Source organism: Thalassophryne amazonica, chromosome 7, assembly GCF_902500255.1.
Source record: "Thalassophryne amazonica chromosome 7, fThaAma1.1, whole genome shotgun sequence".
NCBI classification, from domain to species: Eukaryota; Metazoa; Chordata; class Actinopteri; order Batrachoidiformes; family Batrachoididae; genus Thalassophryne; species Thalassophryne amazonica.
In genome coordinates this window covers 811,682-832,283 of record NC_047109.1, presented here as the reverse complement: position 1 = coordinate 832,283, position 20,602 = coordinate 811,682, and the positions used below count along the sequence as shown (strand labels likewise).

Here is a 20,602-nt window from a genome sequence, read left to right as displayed (position 1 = left end):
TTTAGATCTTTGAGTTCATCTCATACAAAATGGGAGCAAAACCAAAAGTGTTGCGTTTATATTTTTGTTGAGTGTATATATATACACACACTATTATAATAATTACTCATAACCATCCCAAAGACGTATCGTTATCTTTGGCTGCTTGAGTACTGACGGGGACTAGAAGGAGAGAGCATATCTCACCCATATTGGCCTCTCTTCATTGGCTTCCTGTTAATTCTAGAATAGAATTTAAAATTCTTCTTCTTACTTATAAGGTTTTGAATAATCAGGTCCCATCTTATCTTAGGGACCTCATAGTACCATATCACCCCAATAGAGTGCTTCGCTCTCAGACTGCAGGCTTACTTGTAGTTCCTAGGGTTTGTAAGAGTAGAATGGGAGGCAGAGCCTTCAGCTTTCAGGCTCCTCTCCTGTGGAACCAGCTCCCAATTCGGATCAGGGAGACAGACACCCTCTCTACTTTTAAGATTAGGCTTAAAACTTTCCTTTTTGCTAAAGCTTATAGTTAGGGCTGGATCAGGTGACACTGAACCATCCCTTAGTTATGCTGCTATAGACTTAGACTGCTGGGGGGTTCCCATGATGCACTGAGTGTTTCTTTCTCTTTTTGCTCTGTATGCACCACTCTGCATTTAATCATTAGTGATTGATCTCTGCTCCCCTCCACAGCATGTCTTTTTCCTGGTTCTCTCCCTCAGCCCCAACCAGTCCCAGCAGAAGACTGCCCCTCCCTGAGCCTGTTTCTGCTGGAGGTTTCTTCCTGTTAAAAGGGAGTTTTTCCTTCCCACTGTCGCCAAGTGCTTGCTCACAGGGGGTCGTTTGACCGTTGGGGTTTTTACGTAATTATTGTATGGCCTTGCCTTACAATATAAAGCGCCTTGGGGCAACTGTTTGTTGTGATTTGGCGCTATATAAATAAAATTGATTGATTGAGATTATATATATATATATATATATATATATATATATATATAAACAGCTGAGTGGATCCTTGTCATTTGATTGGTGCTTTGTATGTCACATGACATGGATTAATTCATCCCATTTGTGTTGCATTGCATTTAGAGTGCGGCTTGGTTCCATTTAGAGTGCAAATTTGGTTCCATATGTTTGGTACCATTGCACTCTGCACACGTGCGCACCCACACACGCACTTGCTCGTGCACGCACATGCACATGCACCCACACATGTAGGCCTGCCACACATGTGCGTGCATACACACACAACACATGTGCACGCACACACAAAACAACTCCACTGCGCTATCTGGAGGCTGTTAACAGGAAGAAAGAATGAAAAGCTGGACGATTTTCTGACGTGATTTTTTTTTTCTGCACCGAGGAAGTCTTTTTTTGGTAGTACACGCGCACAAGCGCCGACCTGGTTGCGTGTGTGCGCAGCTGGGGAGGACAACGAGCTAACTGACACTGGTAATTCTTGTAACACACACATACACAAAATCCACTCCGCTGTAACAGACAGCCAGCAGAAGGCAGAAAAATGCTTCCAAAAAAATTTTTTTTCGGCATTTTTTGTTACAAGCAGGCATCTATGCTAGATCAAGCCCTTATATAGTAAGGTTTCACATCAGGGGCAATGCCAAAAATAAAAATCATTTTTTGGCCATTTTTGGGCCAAAAACCCCCATTTTTGGGTCAAAATTCAAAAATGGTCCAATCCTTTTGATATGCATATCAAATTACTCGTCTTGACGAGTAGAGTTCAAAAATGTATAGTGTGACCTATTTTTGACCTTGCGTTACGTCACAATGACCGAAAATGTGGAAAGGTCAAGACACTTTTCGTGAAGGGTCAAATTCAGAAAATCTGTTATGATGGTCCGATTATGACAATTTTGGTGTTTAATTATGTTTTCTTGCACAGGAAAACCAATAAGACAACTTACATAGACCATTATGCCAGTCTTAGCTATGAAAATACAATTATGTCATATAAGATGGGTCTTTTGATTAACTTTATCCAACTTCAAAATGGTTATGACATCAAAACTGATCATAATTGGCCTCTTTTACATCAAGCACATTAATTAAATATAAGAATTGCATAAGTATGTTTTTTTTGTGAATATAAAGAAAATCAGAATACAAAAGCAAAGAAGACAGAGACATTTTAGAGTTGTCAGGGTTTCAGAGCAGTTGAGCGCAGCAGATGATAGGAGGCACAATGCAGACTCTCAAACAGGTAGTAGGATATCAAAGGCTTTATGGTAAATGCAGGCAATGGTCTGGTACACAAAGACGCAGTCAGTGAGGCGAAGGTACAGGCAGGCGTAAGGCAATGGCGTTGTCAAAAATTAACAGGCTAAGCTCGAGAGCACGGCAAACAGTAGTGAGTGGGCAGAGACAAAAACAAGGTCCAGGAACCAAGCATGGTCAGGCACGGCGAGACAATAAAGTACTAACAAGGAACACAGATCAAGAGCAGAAGGGTTGGCACGAAGACATGAGAATCAACGAACTAGCAGTTTCAAACAGAACTCACAGGGCTTAAATGCATGGTGAATAATTAGGCAGTGATGGAAAACAGGTGTGATGAGCTGGCAGGAAGTGGGCGTGGACAAACAAAGATAAGAGACAAGGCAAGAGAGTAAAGTGACAAATGGGAAAGCAGAAGACACACAAAACGGGGCGTGGCCAACAGGAATAAGGAAGTGCTGGTGAAAGGCAAGAGAGTGTAGTGATCTGAGGGTGTGACAGTAATACAGATGAAACTGGGTGTGAAACATGAGGAACAAAGATGAGGTGGAACTGGCAGGGGAGTGCAGTGACATAACCCGAATCCATAAACTAATAATATTAAAATATCCAGACCAAAACAAACAAGAAACTCTTGATAGAATGGAATCTTATCATGAACAGAATAAGAACAGGTGACATATGGCTAAAACTGACAAGAAGGTAACAGGTAAATCAAAACTAAAACTAGGACAGAGCTGATGAGTGGAAAAAGTACAAAACACAAGATAATTAAACTAACACTTCACTGGTAAATGTGCCAAATAAAAACTGTGACCAAAGCAATCATGAACAAAATCAAAAACAGTGGATGAAAGATAAACAAAACTAGAATGGCACTAAATGTGTGGCTGATGTGTGAAGAACAGAAACAAGCTGTGAAAAAAGCAAAATAAACAGATGATCAAAAACCAAGTAAAAGATATCAATGCAGAAAAGCTGATGGAAAACAAAAGGTCAAGACCTGAGCAGGAGCAAATCCCAACAAGAGTACACTATGGCTAATTTATTAAAATATTTTTTTATGATTCATTGTTTCCATTACACAACATACACTTGATACCTCAAGTATCAGAACCATTCAAAATAAGTTCAATACATCCATTGACATTATTATTATTATTATTATTATTATTATTATTATTATTTGTTATTAGTAACAAATTAACAAATTTTAGTTACCTTAAAGGGGCATTCCATAAAAAAATTTAACTGATTACCACCCATGTTATGGAAAAACATAAATTAATATGATTTTGGTAAAACTATGATTTGATGTGATTTGACATCATTTGAAGTATATTTGGGTGTAAATAGAGGGGAAAAGGGTACAAACAACAACCAAAACAAGACATCTTAGGGCAAAAAAATATCAGTTTTCTTAGAATCACATTTTCTGATTCATTGTTAACTTTACACATCATAATTTGCAAGTTCAAGCATCAGAGCCATGAGCTATAAATTGTGTTGTTAATGTAAGTTCCAAGAGGTACCTTTTTTCTCTTTTAATAAATAAACACATTCAAAGGACATTCTATATAAATTCCAAAGTGAAAATACTGCATTTTAAGTGTTTTGTTGTGTTAGCTACTTAAAGCAATCAATTTGGGTTTAAACAGCCTTCTGCACGGCACCCATGCAACACTGACCACTCTTAAAGCACTTACAGGCTGCAGTCTTGCATTTTGCCTCACATCCCTTTTTCCCTCAAAAATAGGTCAAACTATATATTTTTGAACTCTACTCGTCAAGACGAGTAATTTGATATGCATATCAAAAGGATTGGACCATTTTTGAATTTTGACTCAAAAATGGTGGTTTTTGGCCCAAAAATGGCCAAAAAATTATTTTTATTTTTGGCATCGCCCCTGATGTGAAACCTTACTACATAAGGACTTGCTCTAGCACAGATGCCTGCTTGTAACAAAAAATGCCGAAAAAAAAATTTTTTGAAGCACTTTTCTGCCTTCTGCTGGCTGTCTGTAAGCCGTCTGGATGCATGAAGAGCTGTTCAGATGAAAAGCTGATGTGATTTTTGGCTGGACTGAGGAACTACTCAAAGTCTTTTTTTTTTTGTCTTTTTTTTAATGGAAGTCTGAAGTCAGTGCACAGCATCACTGGACTACACATCACAATTTGGACTTCAGCAGCAGTGACACACCAAAATGTAAGTCCCTTTTCTGTTGTTTATAAATTAATAAAATATCAAATGACAAGGATCTATTTTAGCGGTTATATAAAACAAATAATGAATGTTTTTACATTCTTTCAATGGAATGAATATTTAATTTGGTGAAAGCTTCATACCACTGAACTCATAACATTCATTATTTGTATAATATATGCTGTTCTTTATTGTCTGCTTTCGTCTTATGTGGCAGCAGCAACCTGAGTAACTTTAGACATTGGACAAAATAAGACATTTGAAGGTGTCAACTTGGGCTCCAAATAACACTGACTGGCATTTATTTCACCATTTTTTATTTTATCTTAATTTCTTTTTGTCATTTTATCAACTAATTGAAAAAATAATTGATTGATTAATTGATTATGAAAATAACCATTGATTGCAGCCCTTGCATTATTTAATAATCTACAAAGTCCTCAAACCTCAGAGTTTCTGGACACTTCAGGAAGTTCCTTATTGATTTTCCAACATGTTCTTGATATCATGCTTAAATTTAAAATGTCTGTTGTGCTCACCTTTGGGCCCAGAGGCCCTCGAAACCCACGCATGCCCTCGGGTCCCACACATTTGCACATGACGCCACAGCATTCCCGATCTGACACCGTGTCCTGCAAACAGAAACACACAGGCAAGAGATAAAATATTTTAATTATACAAGTTTAATGTGTGATTTATTTGTCAGGTTGATATTTGACAAACTGCTCCACAGCGCATGAGCACGGCAGGCAAAGGCTCTGAAAGCTGCTGGCTTCTTAACCCTGGGAAGAGAGCAATGTCAAATCCTGTGATTGCAGAACTCGGGAAGGCATGCAAGGTTAAGTTCAAAAAGAACTCATATCAAAGTCGGACTGGAACTGAAAAAATGTGGATCAGAATGAAAGATTTTTCATTTTGGACAAAGATCTGTAATGAAGGTAGGTATTGTTATCACAGCGCACCTGATCAGTGCTTTGAGCCTCTCAAAGGTACTTTGCTGACCCAACCGTGGAGCATACAAGACAAAAAGTAAGTACGTAAGTAAGTAACGTTTATTTATATAGCACTTTTCCAGATAAAAATCACAAAGTGCTTCACATAAGACATAAGAACACAGAAATTAAAAACAGCAGAAACATAAAACTTTAGCCCTGCAGATTAAGTCTATACGAGGTCTATTAGAAAAGTATCCGACCTTATTATTTTTTTCAAAAACCATATGGATTTGAATCACGTGTGATTACATCAGACATGCTTGAACCCTCGTGGGCATGCGAGAGTTTTTTCACGCCTGTCGGTTACGTCATTCGCCTGTGGGCAGGCTTTGAGTGAGGAGTCGCCCACCCTCTCGTCGATTTTTTTCATTGTTTAGGAATGGCTCAGAGACTGTTGCTTTGTTTGATAAAATTTTTTTCAAAACTGTAAGGCACAACTGAGTGGACACCATTCAATAAATTCAGCTGGTTTTCGGTAAAAATTTTAACGGCTGATGAGAGATTTTGGTCTGGTAGTGTCGCTTTAAGTACGGTCCACGGCGCCTGACGGCGATCTGCGCTTCGAGGCGGCAGCGTCTCGCCGTTTCAAGTTGAAAACTTCCACATTTCAGGCTCTGTTGACGCAGTAAGTCGTCAGAGAACAGAGAACTTTCAGAAGAAGTCGGCATGAGGAGTTTATTCAGACATTCCATTGTTAACGGTCATTTTGTAATGAAAGAACGTGCGGGCAGAGTCGCATGTCGGGCTGGACCCGACCGCGGGGGGTCGCGGCAGGAAAAACACCTCCGTTGGAAATCTTAACGGGCAAGTTGGAACATGCCCAAGCTGTTAAACAATTTCTCAGTTACTCACTTGTTGAAAGCCATTAAAAGCCGCCTGAATTCTACAAATGGTTTTCAACACGGAGGTGTTTTTCCTGTCGCGGCGCACACAGATTTGCCGAGTCGTCACGGAAACGACTCGGCGAATTTGCGCGTACGTCTTTCATTAAAAAAATGTCCTTAAACAGTAGAATGTCCGCATAAATTCCTCATGCCGGCCTCTTCTGAATCTTCTCTGTTCTCTCACGATGTCCTGGGTGAATTAAGCCTTAAATTAGGATGTTTTCAGCTCGAAACAGGCCGACGACAGCGCCTGGAAGCGCTGCAGGACGTCCCGCTCTGTGGGAAGTCCTTACACCGACAGAAACACCCCATAATCTCTCATCAGCCGTTAAACTTTTCACAGAAAACCAGCTTAATTTCTCGAATAGTGTCCACTCGGATATTCCTCACAGGTCCAGAAAAAATTTTGATAAAGCAACGCGCGCCGTCTCGAGCAGCGTGTGAAACAAAGGAATTCAGCCGAGAGGGCGGGACCACATCTCACTCAAGGCCTGCCCACAGGGAAATGACGTCACCGACACGCGTGAAAAAACTCACGCATGCGCACGAGGGTTCAAGCATGATTGGTGTAATCGCATGTCATTCAAATCCATATAGTTAAAAAAAAAATAAAAGGGTCGGTTTATTATCTAAGAGACCTCGTATATGGAAAAATCTTTCAGTTGGTGATGCAAGCATCAAACTTGGTACATATATTTTCCAAACATAGTTGAATAAATAAAGCACGTTAGCTACCCAAACAAATCAATATGGCAGCCATTTTGCAAGATGGCGGCGACCTACACCAAAATATTGCATATTCCTACCTCGAATGCTTGTAAAAACTGATCTGCGGTTTATATTGTGGAATGTATGCCTTTTTTGTCTTCCAAACATGATGAGAGATATTTGTGAATCGTTACGTTATGAAATCCCGGCCATTTTTTTCAAAATGGCGCCCAAAAATATAGTGTAAGTTTTCAGTACCCAATAATTTGTTACGTGTTTTTGTTCTGAATTGAATAAAACACTGCTTATTCATTATTGAGGGAGTGTTTTGTACTGTTTTAATTTTCAAGAGATATTTATTTAAAAGAGTGACAGTCAAAGCACAACCAGGGCACTCTGGTGACGTCACTGCTGTGAAACTCAGCATGGGGTCCAACATTAGCTCTACTACTTTTGTAATGTAAAGTGTCCCAAATGCTACCTTATGAGCCCCTACTATTGATTATCCTTTTATATAAGTATTTAAGTAGTATAAGTAAGGTAGCCGCACCTGAATAGACAGGATGTGCCAGCGCGGGAGAGCCGAGCCAAGGGTAATAGGGCAATTGTTACCCGGATGGTGTACAGATCGCACGGGACTTAAATAATGTTGGATGAACGATCGGGCTAGGTGTAGGGGTAAATTTACCATGAACCTAGTTGTATCCCATATTTCAATGTGCTTAAGATAATTTTAAGGTGGTAAAAGGATAAACCCTCGGCCTTAAATGTTGTCAGTTTCAAGATTATAAAGAGTCAATATATATACATTGATACATCTATGACCTTTAGTTTTTAAAAATGACAAATGTGAGCCCATTGTCATCAAACTTAGAGACAGACTGGAGTAAATGTTGCCTTCGTCAGATTGATAAAGATGAAGATCTTAAATCTCCACCAACCCATTATCAAACGGACAGAGATAATGATGGGTACGTTATGCTTGCAAGAAATATTCCTCTTTTTAATGCGATTCATCAGATGCCAATCAAACTAGACCCCAATCAGCTAGATCAAGGTAGTGGCATAGAAGAAAAAGGAAAAACAATTCTAAATATCACCAAAGCTGTAGACTTTCATTTAGCAACAGTAAGCTTGAAAGGGCACGCAAACGATCTGCTGCTTCAAATATTTCCGATGATGCCCATAGTGTACCTACAAAAAGTAGACAGAGCTCTCTTGAAGACAAAGTATGTTTCTTGTGTGAAAAAGAGGCTCCAAAATCTAAACTTCGGCATGCTATGACGATGGCTTTAGATAAGCGATTAAACGAATGTGCTAGAAATTTGAATGACGTTAGACTGATGACCAGACTAAGTGGTGGTGATATTGTTGCACAGGAACTAAAATATCATCGTTGTTGTCTCACAGCCCTTTACAACAGGGAGAGGGCTTATTTTTCAAGTCAAAGTAATCAGGAAAAAATGGCAACCAGAGAGAAAGAGGCACATCCTATCGTCTTTTCAGAGCTTCTTGTCTATATTGTTGAGTCGAGAATAGGTACTGACGGTCCGATGGTTTTTCGTCTGGCTGATCTTGTGAGTCTCTATAATCAACGTTCGGTACAATTGGGAATAGAGGCACCAAGTGTTAATTCCACGAGACTTAAAGACAAGTTGTTGGGAGAGATCCCTGGACTAGAAGCTCACAAGAAAGGTAGGGATATTTTATTAGCCTATAAGGAGGACATCGGCGAAGCATTATCACAGGCGATGGACTATTCCGAGGCACTAATTGTGGCAAAAGCAGCAAAGATTTTGCGTAAACATATGATGGAACATAAAATGCCTTTTCAAGGATCTTTCCACGACAATTGTATTGAAGATTCAATGCCATCTCTTCTTGTACAGTTTGTCTGCATGATTGAGCATGGTGCTGATATAAAATCTCAGCTAAGATTTGGTGCTTCGAAAACAGACTTAGCAATGGCACAGCTGCTTCAGTACAACTGTTACGCAAAATACAGAGAAGAGGCTAAAACCTTCAGACATTCTAAAGACCGTGAGACTCCATTTCCTGTATTTATCGGAATGTCAACTTATTAAAAAACAAGAAAAAGGGTATTAGTTGAAATGCTTCATGATCACGGTGTTAGCATCTCTCATGATAGGGTGCTTGAAATATCTGCTCAACTAGGCGATGCAGCGGTCTCCCAATTCAATATGGAAGGTATTGTTTGTCCATCAATTCTTAGAAAGGATATTTTTACTACTGCTGCTATGGATAACATTGACCACAATCCATCTTCTACATCTGCATCAACATCATTTCATGGAAATAGTATTTCCATTTTTCAGTATCCAACATCGGATAACAAAGGTGAGATGCGGGAGAGATTACCAGTAAATTCGAAAGCTAAAAAAGTTCCTGAAATGCCGGACTCATTTACCAACATACAACCGGCTTATTTCACTGAAAACAGCCCAAGCCTTCAATAGTTGATAGTCCTCTTTCAGTTCCAACTTTACAGCTTCAGCCAGAATATGAATGGTTACCAGAGGTGTCAAGTAACGAAGTACAAATACTTCGTTACTGTACTTAAGTACACTTTTTAGGTATCTATACTTTACTCCATTACTTTTTTTTTTTGCCTACTTCTGACTTCTACTCATTACATTTTCACACAAGTATCTGTACTTTCTATTCCTTACATTTTTAAAACAAACAGCCTCATTACTCTTGGCTTCAGTGCCGGTGGATGTGTGCTGAGGTGTCAGCACACATCCACCGGCGCGGCTCCACCTGAAGCGCGAGGCGTCAGTGCAGTTCCACCGGTGCGACTTTACCAAGGTGCCAGCGCGGATTTATCTGACCATGGGTCCGAAGAAGGCACTGACGGCGGAGGAGGGAGACGATATCAAGAAGTCCCTGGACTTTTTGTCTGAGGAAATCTCTGTTGTTAAAATGCAGCAGAAATCCATTATGGAGCTGGTGGAAGAAGTGAAGGCTCTCCGGATCCAGAATGCCGAGAAAGACTGGCGTCTGGTGCACCTGGAGAACCGTGTTGCGGAGTTGGAACAGTACACAAGGATGAACGACGTTATTATTACAGGAATTCATATTAAACCTCGATCCTACGCACAGGCGGTGTCAGAAGACAGCGGAGGGGAGGCCAGTGAGCAGGAGGCCAGCTCAGTGGAACAACAGGTGGCTGACTTCCTGCAATCTAAAGGTATTCAAATGGACTGTAATAACATTGAAGCGTGCCACCTCCTGCCCAGGAGAGAGGATGGAGACAAGCGAGCAGTTATAATGAGGTTTGTCAACAGAAAACATAAAATGGCATTGTTAAAACAGGGACGGAAACTCAAAGGAACAAACGTATTCATCAATGAACATCTGACCAAAAGAAACGCAGACATCGCCAGGAAAGCTCGTTTCTTAAAAAAGCAGGGAAAAATTCAACAGACATGGACATCCAACTGCAAAACATTCATCAAACTGAACGGAACACCAGAACAAGCGAAGGTTATGATAATCAGGAACATCGAGGAACTGGACAAATACGATCAATAAGGTATGAGGACACAAACACATCACAACACCATGACACAGACCAGAGGAACCTATTCATCTACTACATCATCTACATCTGGAGACAAGAAGGATATAACTCACAGGATTGCTGATCATGGAAAAGTAGAACTGAGAACATTTAAATACACAGACCACAATGTACTGGACTTGGAGCACGATATAGACCCGGACAATAAATTCTTCTCAAATATCAATGACAGTTGTTGCTATTATACAGATGAACAGTTTAATCGGATCATTAAAACGGATAACAAATGATCAATAATCCATTTCAACAGCAGAAGTCTGTATGCAAACTTTAACAACATTAAAGAATATTTAAGTCAATTTAAAAAATATTTAACATAATTGTTATATCAGAAACATGGATCAATGAAGATAAAGGAATGGATTTTGAACCAATCGAAGCAGTGGTTCGCAGATTGAAGCAATGCTTCGACCTATTGTTTCATTTATTCTTTCTTTCTTTCGCTTAATTTTCCCCCGCTAAAACCCTAAAGAGCATACTTCTGTGAGTATTATTTACCTTTTCTATGTTAAACCGACCTGTTATGGTCTTCTGAAACAGTTGATAGATGTATTTTATAACTTAAAAACGGGAGCGACGCTAACGCGTTAGCATGTCTATGGCATTTTCAATGTTAAAAGTTAGCATGAAGCAGTTCCAGCTGTCTTCATGTTCGGGTGCATTTGTTTTCAAATTGTAATATTTCTTAAATTTATTTTTGTTTATATGTTAATAATCTAATGATAATTATATACAATTTCAGAGAAAGAGACAAAAAGAACATGAATAGAAACACAACAGAAAATAAAATATAAAAGCGACTAACAATGAACATACATAAATAAATACATACAGAAATAAATGTTTCCTGTGAACACCTAGTGACTCTTCCACCTCCATTTCATCCCTGTTTTATTTAAGTTTAATGACAGTTTGTTTCGGTCAAACCATATTTTCAATGTGTTAATTTCTTCAGTGATTTCCTCCAGAACTATCTGACAAACTAGAAAACTGCTGCATCCTAGTAAGAGCAGAATACTACTGGAATGAATTTGAATAAGTTGTTTTTTTGTTTTTTTTTCTCACTAAATGGATGCTGCACTCACTGCAGTTTATTGTCTGGAATAGTCCCAGATTGCATTTCACAGCTTCTAGAATGGAAATATTTTCATGCAGGTGGTGTTGGGGGGTAATTTGGGGTTTTGGGTCTTGGGCCACATGTAGAATGAATCAGTTTTTAAATTAAGCTTTCAATTCATATAGTGGCAGCTACTTTTTTTTTTTTTTTTTAAAGGTTACTTTATACTTTTGTACTTTAAGTAGGTTTTGGAGCACATACTTTTTCACTTTTACTTGAGTAAAGAGGTCAAGTTGATACTTCAACTTTTACCAGAGTGTTTTTAAACTGCAGTATCTATACTTCTACTTAAGTAACAAATGTGTGTACTTTTGACACCACTGATGGTTACAAAAGGTCAGTCTCATTGAATCCGTAAACGAGCATGAAGTCAATGTAACATGGTCATCACATCATGCATCTGAAAGCAGAAGCCCACCTTTTGAAGTTAACATAACATCTTTGTTACCATTACTCAGGGACCAAGCACACTCCGTTGCTACAATCAGACATGTAATGGATAAAATTAGTGATATTGTGTCTGTGTTGAACCCTAGTCAGATTCCTGTGATTGCTGCTGATCAGCCTATCTATGCAACTGCCAAACAAATTCAGTGGCACTGGCCAGAACGTTATGGTGAAGACAAGTTCATCATTATGTTTGGAGGGTTGCATATTGAGATGGCAGCATTTAAATCAATCGGATCACTATTGCAGGAAAGTGGTTGGACTGGTGCTCTTGTAGAATCTGGGGTAACAACACCTGGTACAGCTGAATCTTTTATCTGCTTCCAGTGTTAATCGAACACTGGAAATACACCAGGTCTTGCTGTTTATATAAACTTCTAAATGAGGCCTATGAAAATTACACCACAGAGGGAAATGAGAGCAGTCTTTCCAAAGAAGACTGGGTAAAGAAACGTGAAGCGGAGAGTCCACAGTTTCAGTTTTGGAATTTGATCCTGCGTATGGAGTTGGTCATATTTTTGCTGATTCGTTCTTTTCGAGAGGCAGACTTTATGCTTTACCGACAGTCTCTGCAAGAGCTGATACCATATTTCTTTGCCAACAACTGTCAGGATTTGGGTCTTGCCAGCTTTTATTTCTTGGCTCTGTGTTCTTCAGTTACTTTTGTTTATTCTGTTGTGGGGTTTTTGTTCTGTTTGGATCTGTCTTTCCTGTCTGTCTCTGCTGGCTCTTGGTGGTGGGTGTTTCCCTCTGTCTGGCCACGCCCTCCTTCTGGTGTGTTCCACGCACACCTGTTCTCTATCTGCACCTCATCACCTGGGTGTATTTAAGCTCTCCATTGTGCCTTACTCCCTCGCCAGATTGTAGCGCCTTGTGCCTCTTTCCAGCTCTGTTCGTGTATTTCCTTGCCTTGCTTCGTTTGCCTCATCGTGTTTTTTTGACTACCTGCCTGTGTACCTCGACCACGCCTAGCCTGATGTATTTGTTACTGTTGCTTTTTTTGGACTGCCTATCTGTGTACCAACCCCAGCCTGTTTACAGAGTAAACATCTTATCTCCACTGAGCTGTGTACCTGCGTCCTGCATTTGTGTCCAGCCTGTCAAACCTGATAGTACAATCTGGCCAACAATGGACACAGCAGACGCTGACGTCTTCCAGCTGGCGGTACGCCACCACAGTCGGCAGCTCGCTCTGCAAGAGGACCAGCTAGCCGTTCTGAACTCTGTGATTAGTGAGTTAGCTAAGCAGCAGGCTTCTTTCATGGCCTCAGTGAGCTCTCAGATGGAGCAACTACTCTCTACCATTAAGCATCAGGCTATGACTAGTACGGCTCTCGCCAATGCACCACTTCCAGGACCATCGTTAACCCGGCCGGCTCCTGTACCCGTGGTTTGTAATCAACTTTCCCGGCCTGAGCATTTTTCTGGAGAGTCCGGGGATGTCAAGCCTTTCATTACACAATGTGAACTTCATTTTGAATTAATGGCATCAATGTTTCCGTCCGACAGGGTGAAGATAGCATTCGTCATTACTCACCTGACCGGCAGGGCTGCAGCGTGGGTCACGATGGAGTGGAGCCGTGGTTCGCCATCTTGCTCCTCCCTGGCGGCCTTCACTCACGCTTTAGAGCAGGTCTTCCAGCACACCTCGCCGGGGCGTTCGTTAATGAGGTTAAAGCAAGGCAGTCGCTGGGTGGCAGATTACGCCATCGATTTTCACATCCTTGCCTCGAAGAGCAAATGGAACCAGGCGGCGCTCCAAGATGTCTTCTTCCGGGGTTTGAGTGACGTCATTCAAGACCAGCTGGTGGCGATAAACCTGCCGAACGACCTTGATGCTCTGATAGCACTGGCTATCCGGACTGATCGCCGTCTGTCTGACCTTCCCCGCCGAGACAGCCTTCATTACGCCCAGCAAGTCTCCTCGTCGTCGGATCGATCATCCTCTGCCGGCCGCTCTGGCAGCAACGCTCCGCCCAGCTCTGCAGAGAAGCCCATGCGAGTAGGAAGGACACGCCTCTCCCTGGCGGAGCACGAGCGGCGTCCAGCGGAAGGACTTTGTTTTTATTGTTGTCAGTCAGGTCATGTTGCAACCCTCTGTCCAGTAAAGGGTGCCCCGTGTGGCCGAGAAGGGTTGTGCAGGTGAGTCAGAGTTCAATTCATACGTCCTCTCAGAATGATTTAATTGCCACTTTCTCATCCGACTATACCACCATAGAATGTCCTGTATTCATTGATTCTGGGGCTGATTCTAATCTCATGTCATCCTCTGTTGCCAGGTCCCTCCAACTGAAATTTTATCAGCTTTCACGCCCATTGGTGGTCCATGCGGTGGATGGCCATGAATTAGGTCAAATTGAGTACCGCACCCAACCTGTTTGCATGATAATTTCGGGCAATCATTCTGAACAAATTAGTTTTCATGTATTTGATAACATGACTCACTCTGTGATTCTGGGGCACCCTTGGATGCAACGCCATAAACCTAGTCTAGACTGGACTCAGGGTAAAACTGAAGCATGGGGATCTTCTTGCGAAAAGTCTTGCCTGTCTGCACCCGAGGTTCCAACCAATATTTGTAACTCTGATCTAGAGGGTGTACCAGTTTGCTACCATGATTTAGCGCTCGTCTTTAGCAAAGCTAAGGCTAAGTCTCTACCTCCGCATCGGGAGTACGACTGTGCCATCGATCTTCTCCCTGGGGCGACTCCTCCCCGGGGAAAATTGTTTTCTCTTTCAGGTCTCGAACAAGCAGCGATGAATTCATACATCCAGGAGTCACTAGATGCTGGATTGATTCGTCCATCGTCATCCCCCGCTGGAGTCGGGTTCTTCTTCGTTGAAAATAAGGATAAGTCACTTTGTCCTTGCATTGACTATTGGGGGTTAAATGATATCATCATTAAAAATCACTATCCTCTGCCACTGATTTCATCTGCTTTTGAGCTGTTAGAGGGCGCCAAAGTGTTCACAAAATTAGATCTTCGTAATGCCTACCATTTGGTCAGGATTAAGCAGTGAGATGAATGGAAGACTGCTTTTAACACCCCAACTGGGCACTATGAGTACCTGGTGATGCCTTTTGGGCTCACAAATGCCCCAGCAGTCTTCCAAAATTTGGTAAATGACGTTTTACGCGAATACTTAAATTTGTTTTTGTTTACCTGGATGACATCCTGATATTCTCTCCCGATCTCCACACGCATGTCCGTTCGGTCCTGCAGACCCTATTACAGAGCAACCTCTTCGTCAAGGCAGAAAAGTGCGAATTCCACAGGACTACTGTATCGTTTTTAGGATTCGTCATCTCTGAGGGAGACATTCGAATGGACCCAAACAAGGTGGCGGCAGTGCGTGAGTGGGCAGTTCCAAGCAATCGAAAGGATGTACAATGATTCTTGGGATTTGCTAACTTTTATCGAAAATTTATCAGGAACTTCAGTACCATCGCGGCACCTCTCCATAATGCAACCTCGTCCCTACAGGCGTTCAAGTGGACGCCTGAATGTGACGAGGCATTCCGGGTCTTAAAGCAACGCTTCACCTCTGCCCCGGTGCTACACCTTCCTGACCCTGCACGGCAGTTCGTGGTCGAGGTCGATGCTTCCGATATCGGTGTGGGAGCAATTCTGTCGCAAATAAGTCCTAAAGATAAGAAGTTGCATCCATGTGCCTATCTGTCCCGTAAGCTGTCAGCGGCAGAACGAAATTACTCCATCGGCGACCGCGAACTGCTGGCGGTAAAAGTGGCCTTGAAGGAATGGCTTCACTGGCTTGAGGGGACACAATTGCCATTTCTAGTGTACACGGATCATAAAAACCTCGCTTATCTTCGCACTGCGAAGCGCTTAAATGCTCGTCAGGCCCGGTGGGCAATCTTTTTCAGTCGATTCAACTTTATCTCGTACCGACCCGGTTCGAAAAACGGGAAGCCTGATGCCTTGTCCAGGCAATACGATAAAGCCGATACACCTTCTGACCCCAGCAATATTCTCCCACCATCATGTTTTATCACGGCCATTACGTGGGAGGTGAAATCACGGGTAAAGGAAGCCCTCCGCAACGTTTGCGTGCCTTCTAATTGTCCTCCAGACAAGTTATTTGTACCTGACGCCCTCAGGGGGGGTATCGAGTGGGCTCACAATAGCCGGTTTTCGTGTCACCCTGGAATCAAAAAGACGATTCATGTCGTGCAACGTTTTTGGTGGCCACATATGGTTGCAGATGTTACGGAATATGTAAATGCCTGTCAAACATGTGCTATGCATAAGTCCTCATCACGCCCACTTGCGGCTCCCGTCTACACACCTGGTCAGAAGGTCTGGCTCTCCACCCGGCATTTGCTGCTACGGGGTGTTCCTCGGAAACTGGCTCCCATGTACGTTGGTCCCTTCCCCACGTCCAAGGTCATTAACCCTGTTTCTGTCCGTCTTCGTTTATCTGGTTCTATGCATGTTCACCCCACCTTTCATGTCAGTCCTTTAGGTCCAGCCCTATCTGTGTACCGACCCCAGCCTGTTTACAGAGTAAACATCTTATCTCCACTGAGCTGTGTACCTGCGTCCTGCATTTGTGTCCAGCCCATCAAACCTGATAACAACAATGTTAATTACGCGAGATGGCTTCCAATCCACTTGAAAGATATGATTTGTTTGGAGGAAATAAACCCTCGAATGGCAGCTGAATTCAGAAGCGGAAAATTCGTGGTTCACAAATCAAGTCGCGCATTCTCTGCTTTGCCAATAGATCAGGCACATGAGCAAGCCAATGCTGTGATCAAAGGTGACGGGGGTGCAATAGGAATAACAGAGGATCTGTCTGCTCTGAGAAGATGGGTGGTCGCAGGTCCAGAGGTCAGCTTTCTGGTAGGACAATATGAAACATTGTGTGGGGTGAAAGATGCCAATGAAGAGGTTCAGCACCATGAGCAGAACGTACATGCCCAGAAAACGTTCACAGAGAGTACAGAAGCTTCACTCTCTTATGAAGGAGATGGGAAATCCATTTATGGAGGAGACTGGTGAACTTCTTACCCTGGACACAGGGCCGGCCCAAGCCTTTATGGGGCCTTAAGCAGAATTTCATTTGGGTGCCCCCTACCATCACTTCAGCACCAGATGCCTCATTATTCCATAGGCTACACTGTTATGTGTGTAACGTACCCACAATCATTAGCATTATTTGTAATTATCTTACGTCATACAGGTGTCATTCTTGTTTTTAACCTTAAAGGGGTAGCAAACTCATAAATGTTTTAATTAACTTCTACATACAGAGTGATGTATAAGTATGGCTCATTAATTTAACTATTTGAAAGTAACGTCAGCAGGCAGGAGACTGCATTTATAGTAAACATGATAAATAGTTTAATTTCTTTCAGATGTGCAATGGTGTGCAAAATGTTCAATATCCAAATACAAAATAGAATCAAATGACATTCACATTATCTTACAGAAAAATAAAGTTGTAATCAAAATTAAATACTTAAATAATAAATACAATACTTAAATAATCTCCAAAATGAACACAGAAATCCACAACATAACAGCAATGTGTGTTCATAGCAATGCACAAACATTGCACTGGGGGCTACTGCTTTAACTTTGGCCTGCAAACCATTGAGAGCTGAGCTACTTTTCCCCACCTTTTGCACCAAATTAATCTGAGGAGTTGATCTGCCCTGCTGTTTAACTCTCTTCATAAGGAAGACTATCAAATGGCTTCGCCAAAATCCGGTCCACAACATTCAAATTGTCTGCCATTATGTGCGGCTTGCTACCTAGCTAGCTCGCTAGCTGGGACTGGCATGAGGCTAGTGTGAAGTGTGTCCGCCTGTGAGCGCTTTGTGACGGTGGAGGAGCTCAGCAGCACCCGCTGCTCGGTAGGGACAGAAACTGAGATAGAAGTCAGAAAGAGCAGTGGGGTCAAAAGTACACACATTTGTTACTTAAGTAGAAGTATAGATACTGCAGTTTAAAAACACTCTGGTAAAAGTTGAAGTATCAACTTGACCTCTTTACTCAAGTAAAAGTGAAAAAGTATGTGCTCCAAAACCTACTTAAAGTATAAAAGTATAAAGTAACCTTTAAAAAAAAAAAGGTAGATGCCACTATATGAATTGAAAGCTTAATTTAAAAACTGATTCATTCTACATGTGGCCCAAGACCCAAAACCCAAAATTACCCCCCAACACCACCTGCACGGAAATGTTTCAATTCTAGAAGCTCTGAAATGCAATCTGGGACTATTCCAGACAATAAACTGCAGTGAGTGCAGCATCCATTTAGTGAGAAAAAAAAAAAACAAAAAACACAACTTTCCTTATTCAGATTCATTCCAGTAGTATTCTGCTCTTACTAGGATGTAGCAGTTTTCTAGTTTGGCAGAAAGTTCTGGAGAAAATCACTGAAGAAATTAACACAATGAAAATACGGTTTGACCGAAACAAACTCATTAAATAAGACAGGGAGGAAGTGGAGGTGTAAGAGTCACTAGGTGTTCACAGGAAACACTTATTTATTTATGTATGTATTTATTTACGTATCAATCAATCAATTTTTTTTATATAGCGCCAAATCACAACAAACAGTTGCCCCAAGGCGCTTTATATTGTAAGGCAAGGCCATACAATAATTATGTAAAACCCCAACGGTCAAAACAACCCCCTGTGAGCAAGCACTTGGCTACAGTGGGAAGGAAAAACTCCCTTTTAACAGGAAGAAACCTCCAGCAGAACCAGGCTCAGGGAGGGGCAGTCTTCTGCTGGGACTGGTTGGGGCTGAGGGAGAGAACCAGGAAAAAGACATGCTGTGGAGGGGAGCAGAGATCGATCACTAATGATTAAATGCAGAGTGGTGCATACAGAGCAAAAAGAGAAAGAAACAGTGCATCATGGGAACGTATGTTCATTGTTAGTTGCTTTTATATTTTCTGTTGTGTTTCTATTCAGGTTCTTTTTGCCTGTTTCTCTAGAATTGTATATAATAATCATTAGATTATTAATATATAAACAAAAATAAATTTAAGAAATATTACAATTTGAAAACAAATGTACTCGAACGTGAAGACAGCTGCACCTGCTTAATGCTAAGTTTTAACATTGAAAATGCCATAGACATGCTAACGCGTTAGCATCGCTCCCGTTTTTAAGTTATAAAATACATCCATCAACGGTTTCAGAAGACCATAACAGGTCGGTTTAACATAGAAAAGGTAAATAATACTCACAGAAGTATGCTCTTTAGGGTTTTAGCGGGGGGAAAATTAAGCGAAAGAAAGAAAGAATAAACGAAGCAATGGTCGAAGCATTGCTTCAATCTGCGAACTACTGCTTCGATTGGTTCACGGTTCAAAGCAAAGCCGCGCTGCAGAAAAGTTGATTACAGGCTCACATGACGTGAAATATATATATATATAAACATTAAACTGAAGCCAAAAGTAACGAGGCTGTTTGTTTTAAAAATGTAAGGAATAGAAAGTACAGATACTTGTGTGAAAATGTAATGAGTAGAAGTCAGAAGTAGGCAGAAAAATAAGTAATGGAGTAAAGTATAAATACCTAAAAAGTGTACTTAAGTACAGTAACGAAGTATTTGTACTTCGTTACTTGACACCTCTGAGAAAGAGTGATAGAAGTCAGTCTCCAAACACAGCCAGCTACAAAAAAATAAAAAAAACACCAGAAATAGAAGCTGGATTTGTCGCTAGTCGTTTTTAACAAAGAAAATGCCGCCAAGAGGATTAGGAAAGTCTCCGGTTTAACTCAGAAAAGAATGAAAATGCTCCCACGGATGTTTACACCAAAAGATCGCTGATTCAATCATTTCGCTGTCAATCAAAAAGGGATTCAGCCTCAGACAGATCACCCAATCATCATGCAGAAGCTGAGCGTCCGGGCCAGCCGAGGCCCGCCCACTGCCCCATAGACCCCCAGACACGCTGAGCGCCCGATGGGCGGGACAAAGCCAAAGAGTGAGAGGAAAGCCGCGTCGTTACCAGTGATAAGAAGCTGATTCTGAACAAAAGTTGAGCGCGTTGTAGCGTATATGTAGTCAATGACATGTACACACAACAGTATATATTTGATCACTTATTTTTTTACATTTTAGGGGAAGCTGAGCTTCCCTTGCAGTCGCCTCTGACTTTAAGACACCTAAAGCACTTTACACTAACCGAACGGAGCATTTCGCAAATAATGACAACAAAAATTGTAATATTGGACATGCAAACCTACCTTTGTCTTGTTGTTTTTTTCTCATCTTCCAACTTCTTCTTTTTTCTTTTCTCCGCTCCAGAGGGATAATTTCTTTTCTGAGACATGACTTGCACTCACTTCGTTCCTCAGGATTAGTCATCGACCACCTGACCCAAGCGGTGCATCTAAATTTGCCCAACGGTGGCAGCAGCCAACAGGAGGCATCA

At 41.4% G+C, this 20,602-nt stretch overlaps 1 protein-coding gene across 1 annotated transcript in view; it reads right to left on the bottom strand.

Moving 5' to 3' along the window:
* LOC117513538 (collagen alpha-6(VI) chain-like) overlaps positions 1-20,602 on the bottom strand; it is a 276,666-nt gene that overhangs the window by 123,236 nt on the left and 132,828 nt on the right. The window contains 1 exon segment of the mRNA XM_034173701.1: positions 4,966-5,058. Within this exon segment, the coding sequence (XP_034029592.1) occupies positions 4,966-5,058 (93 nt within the window).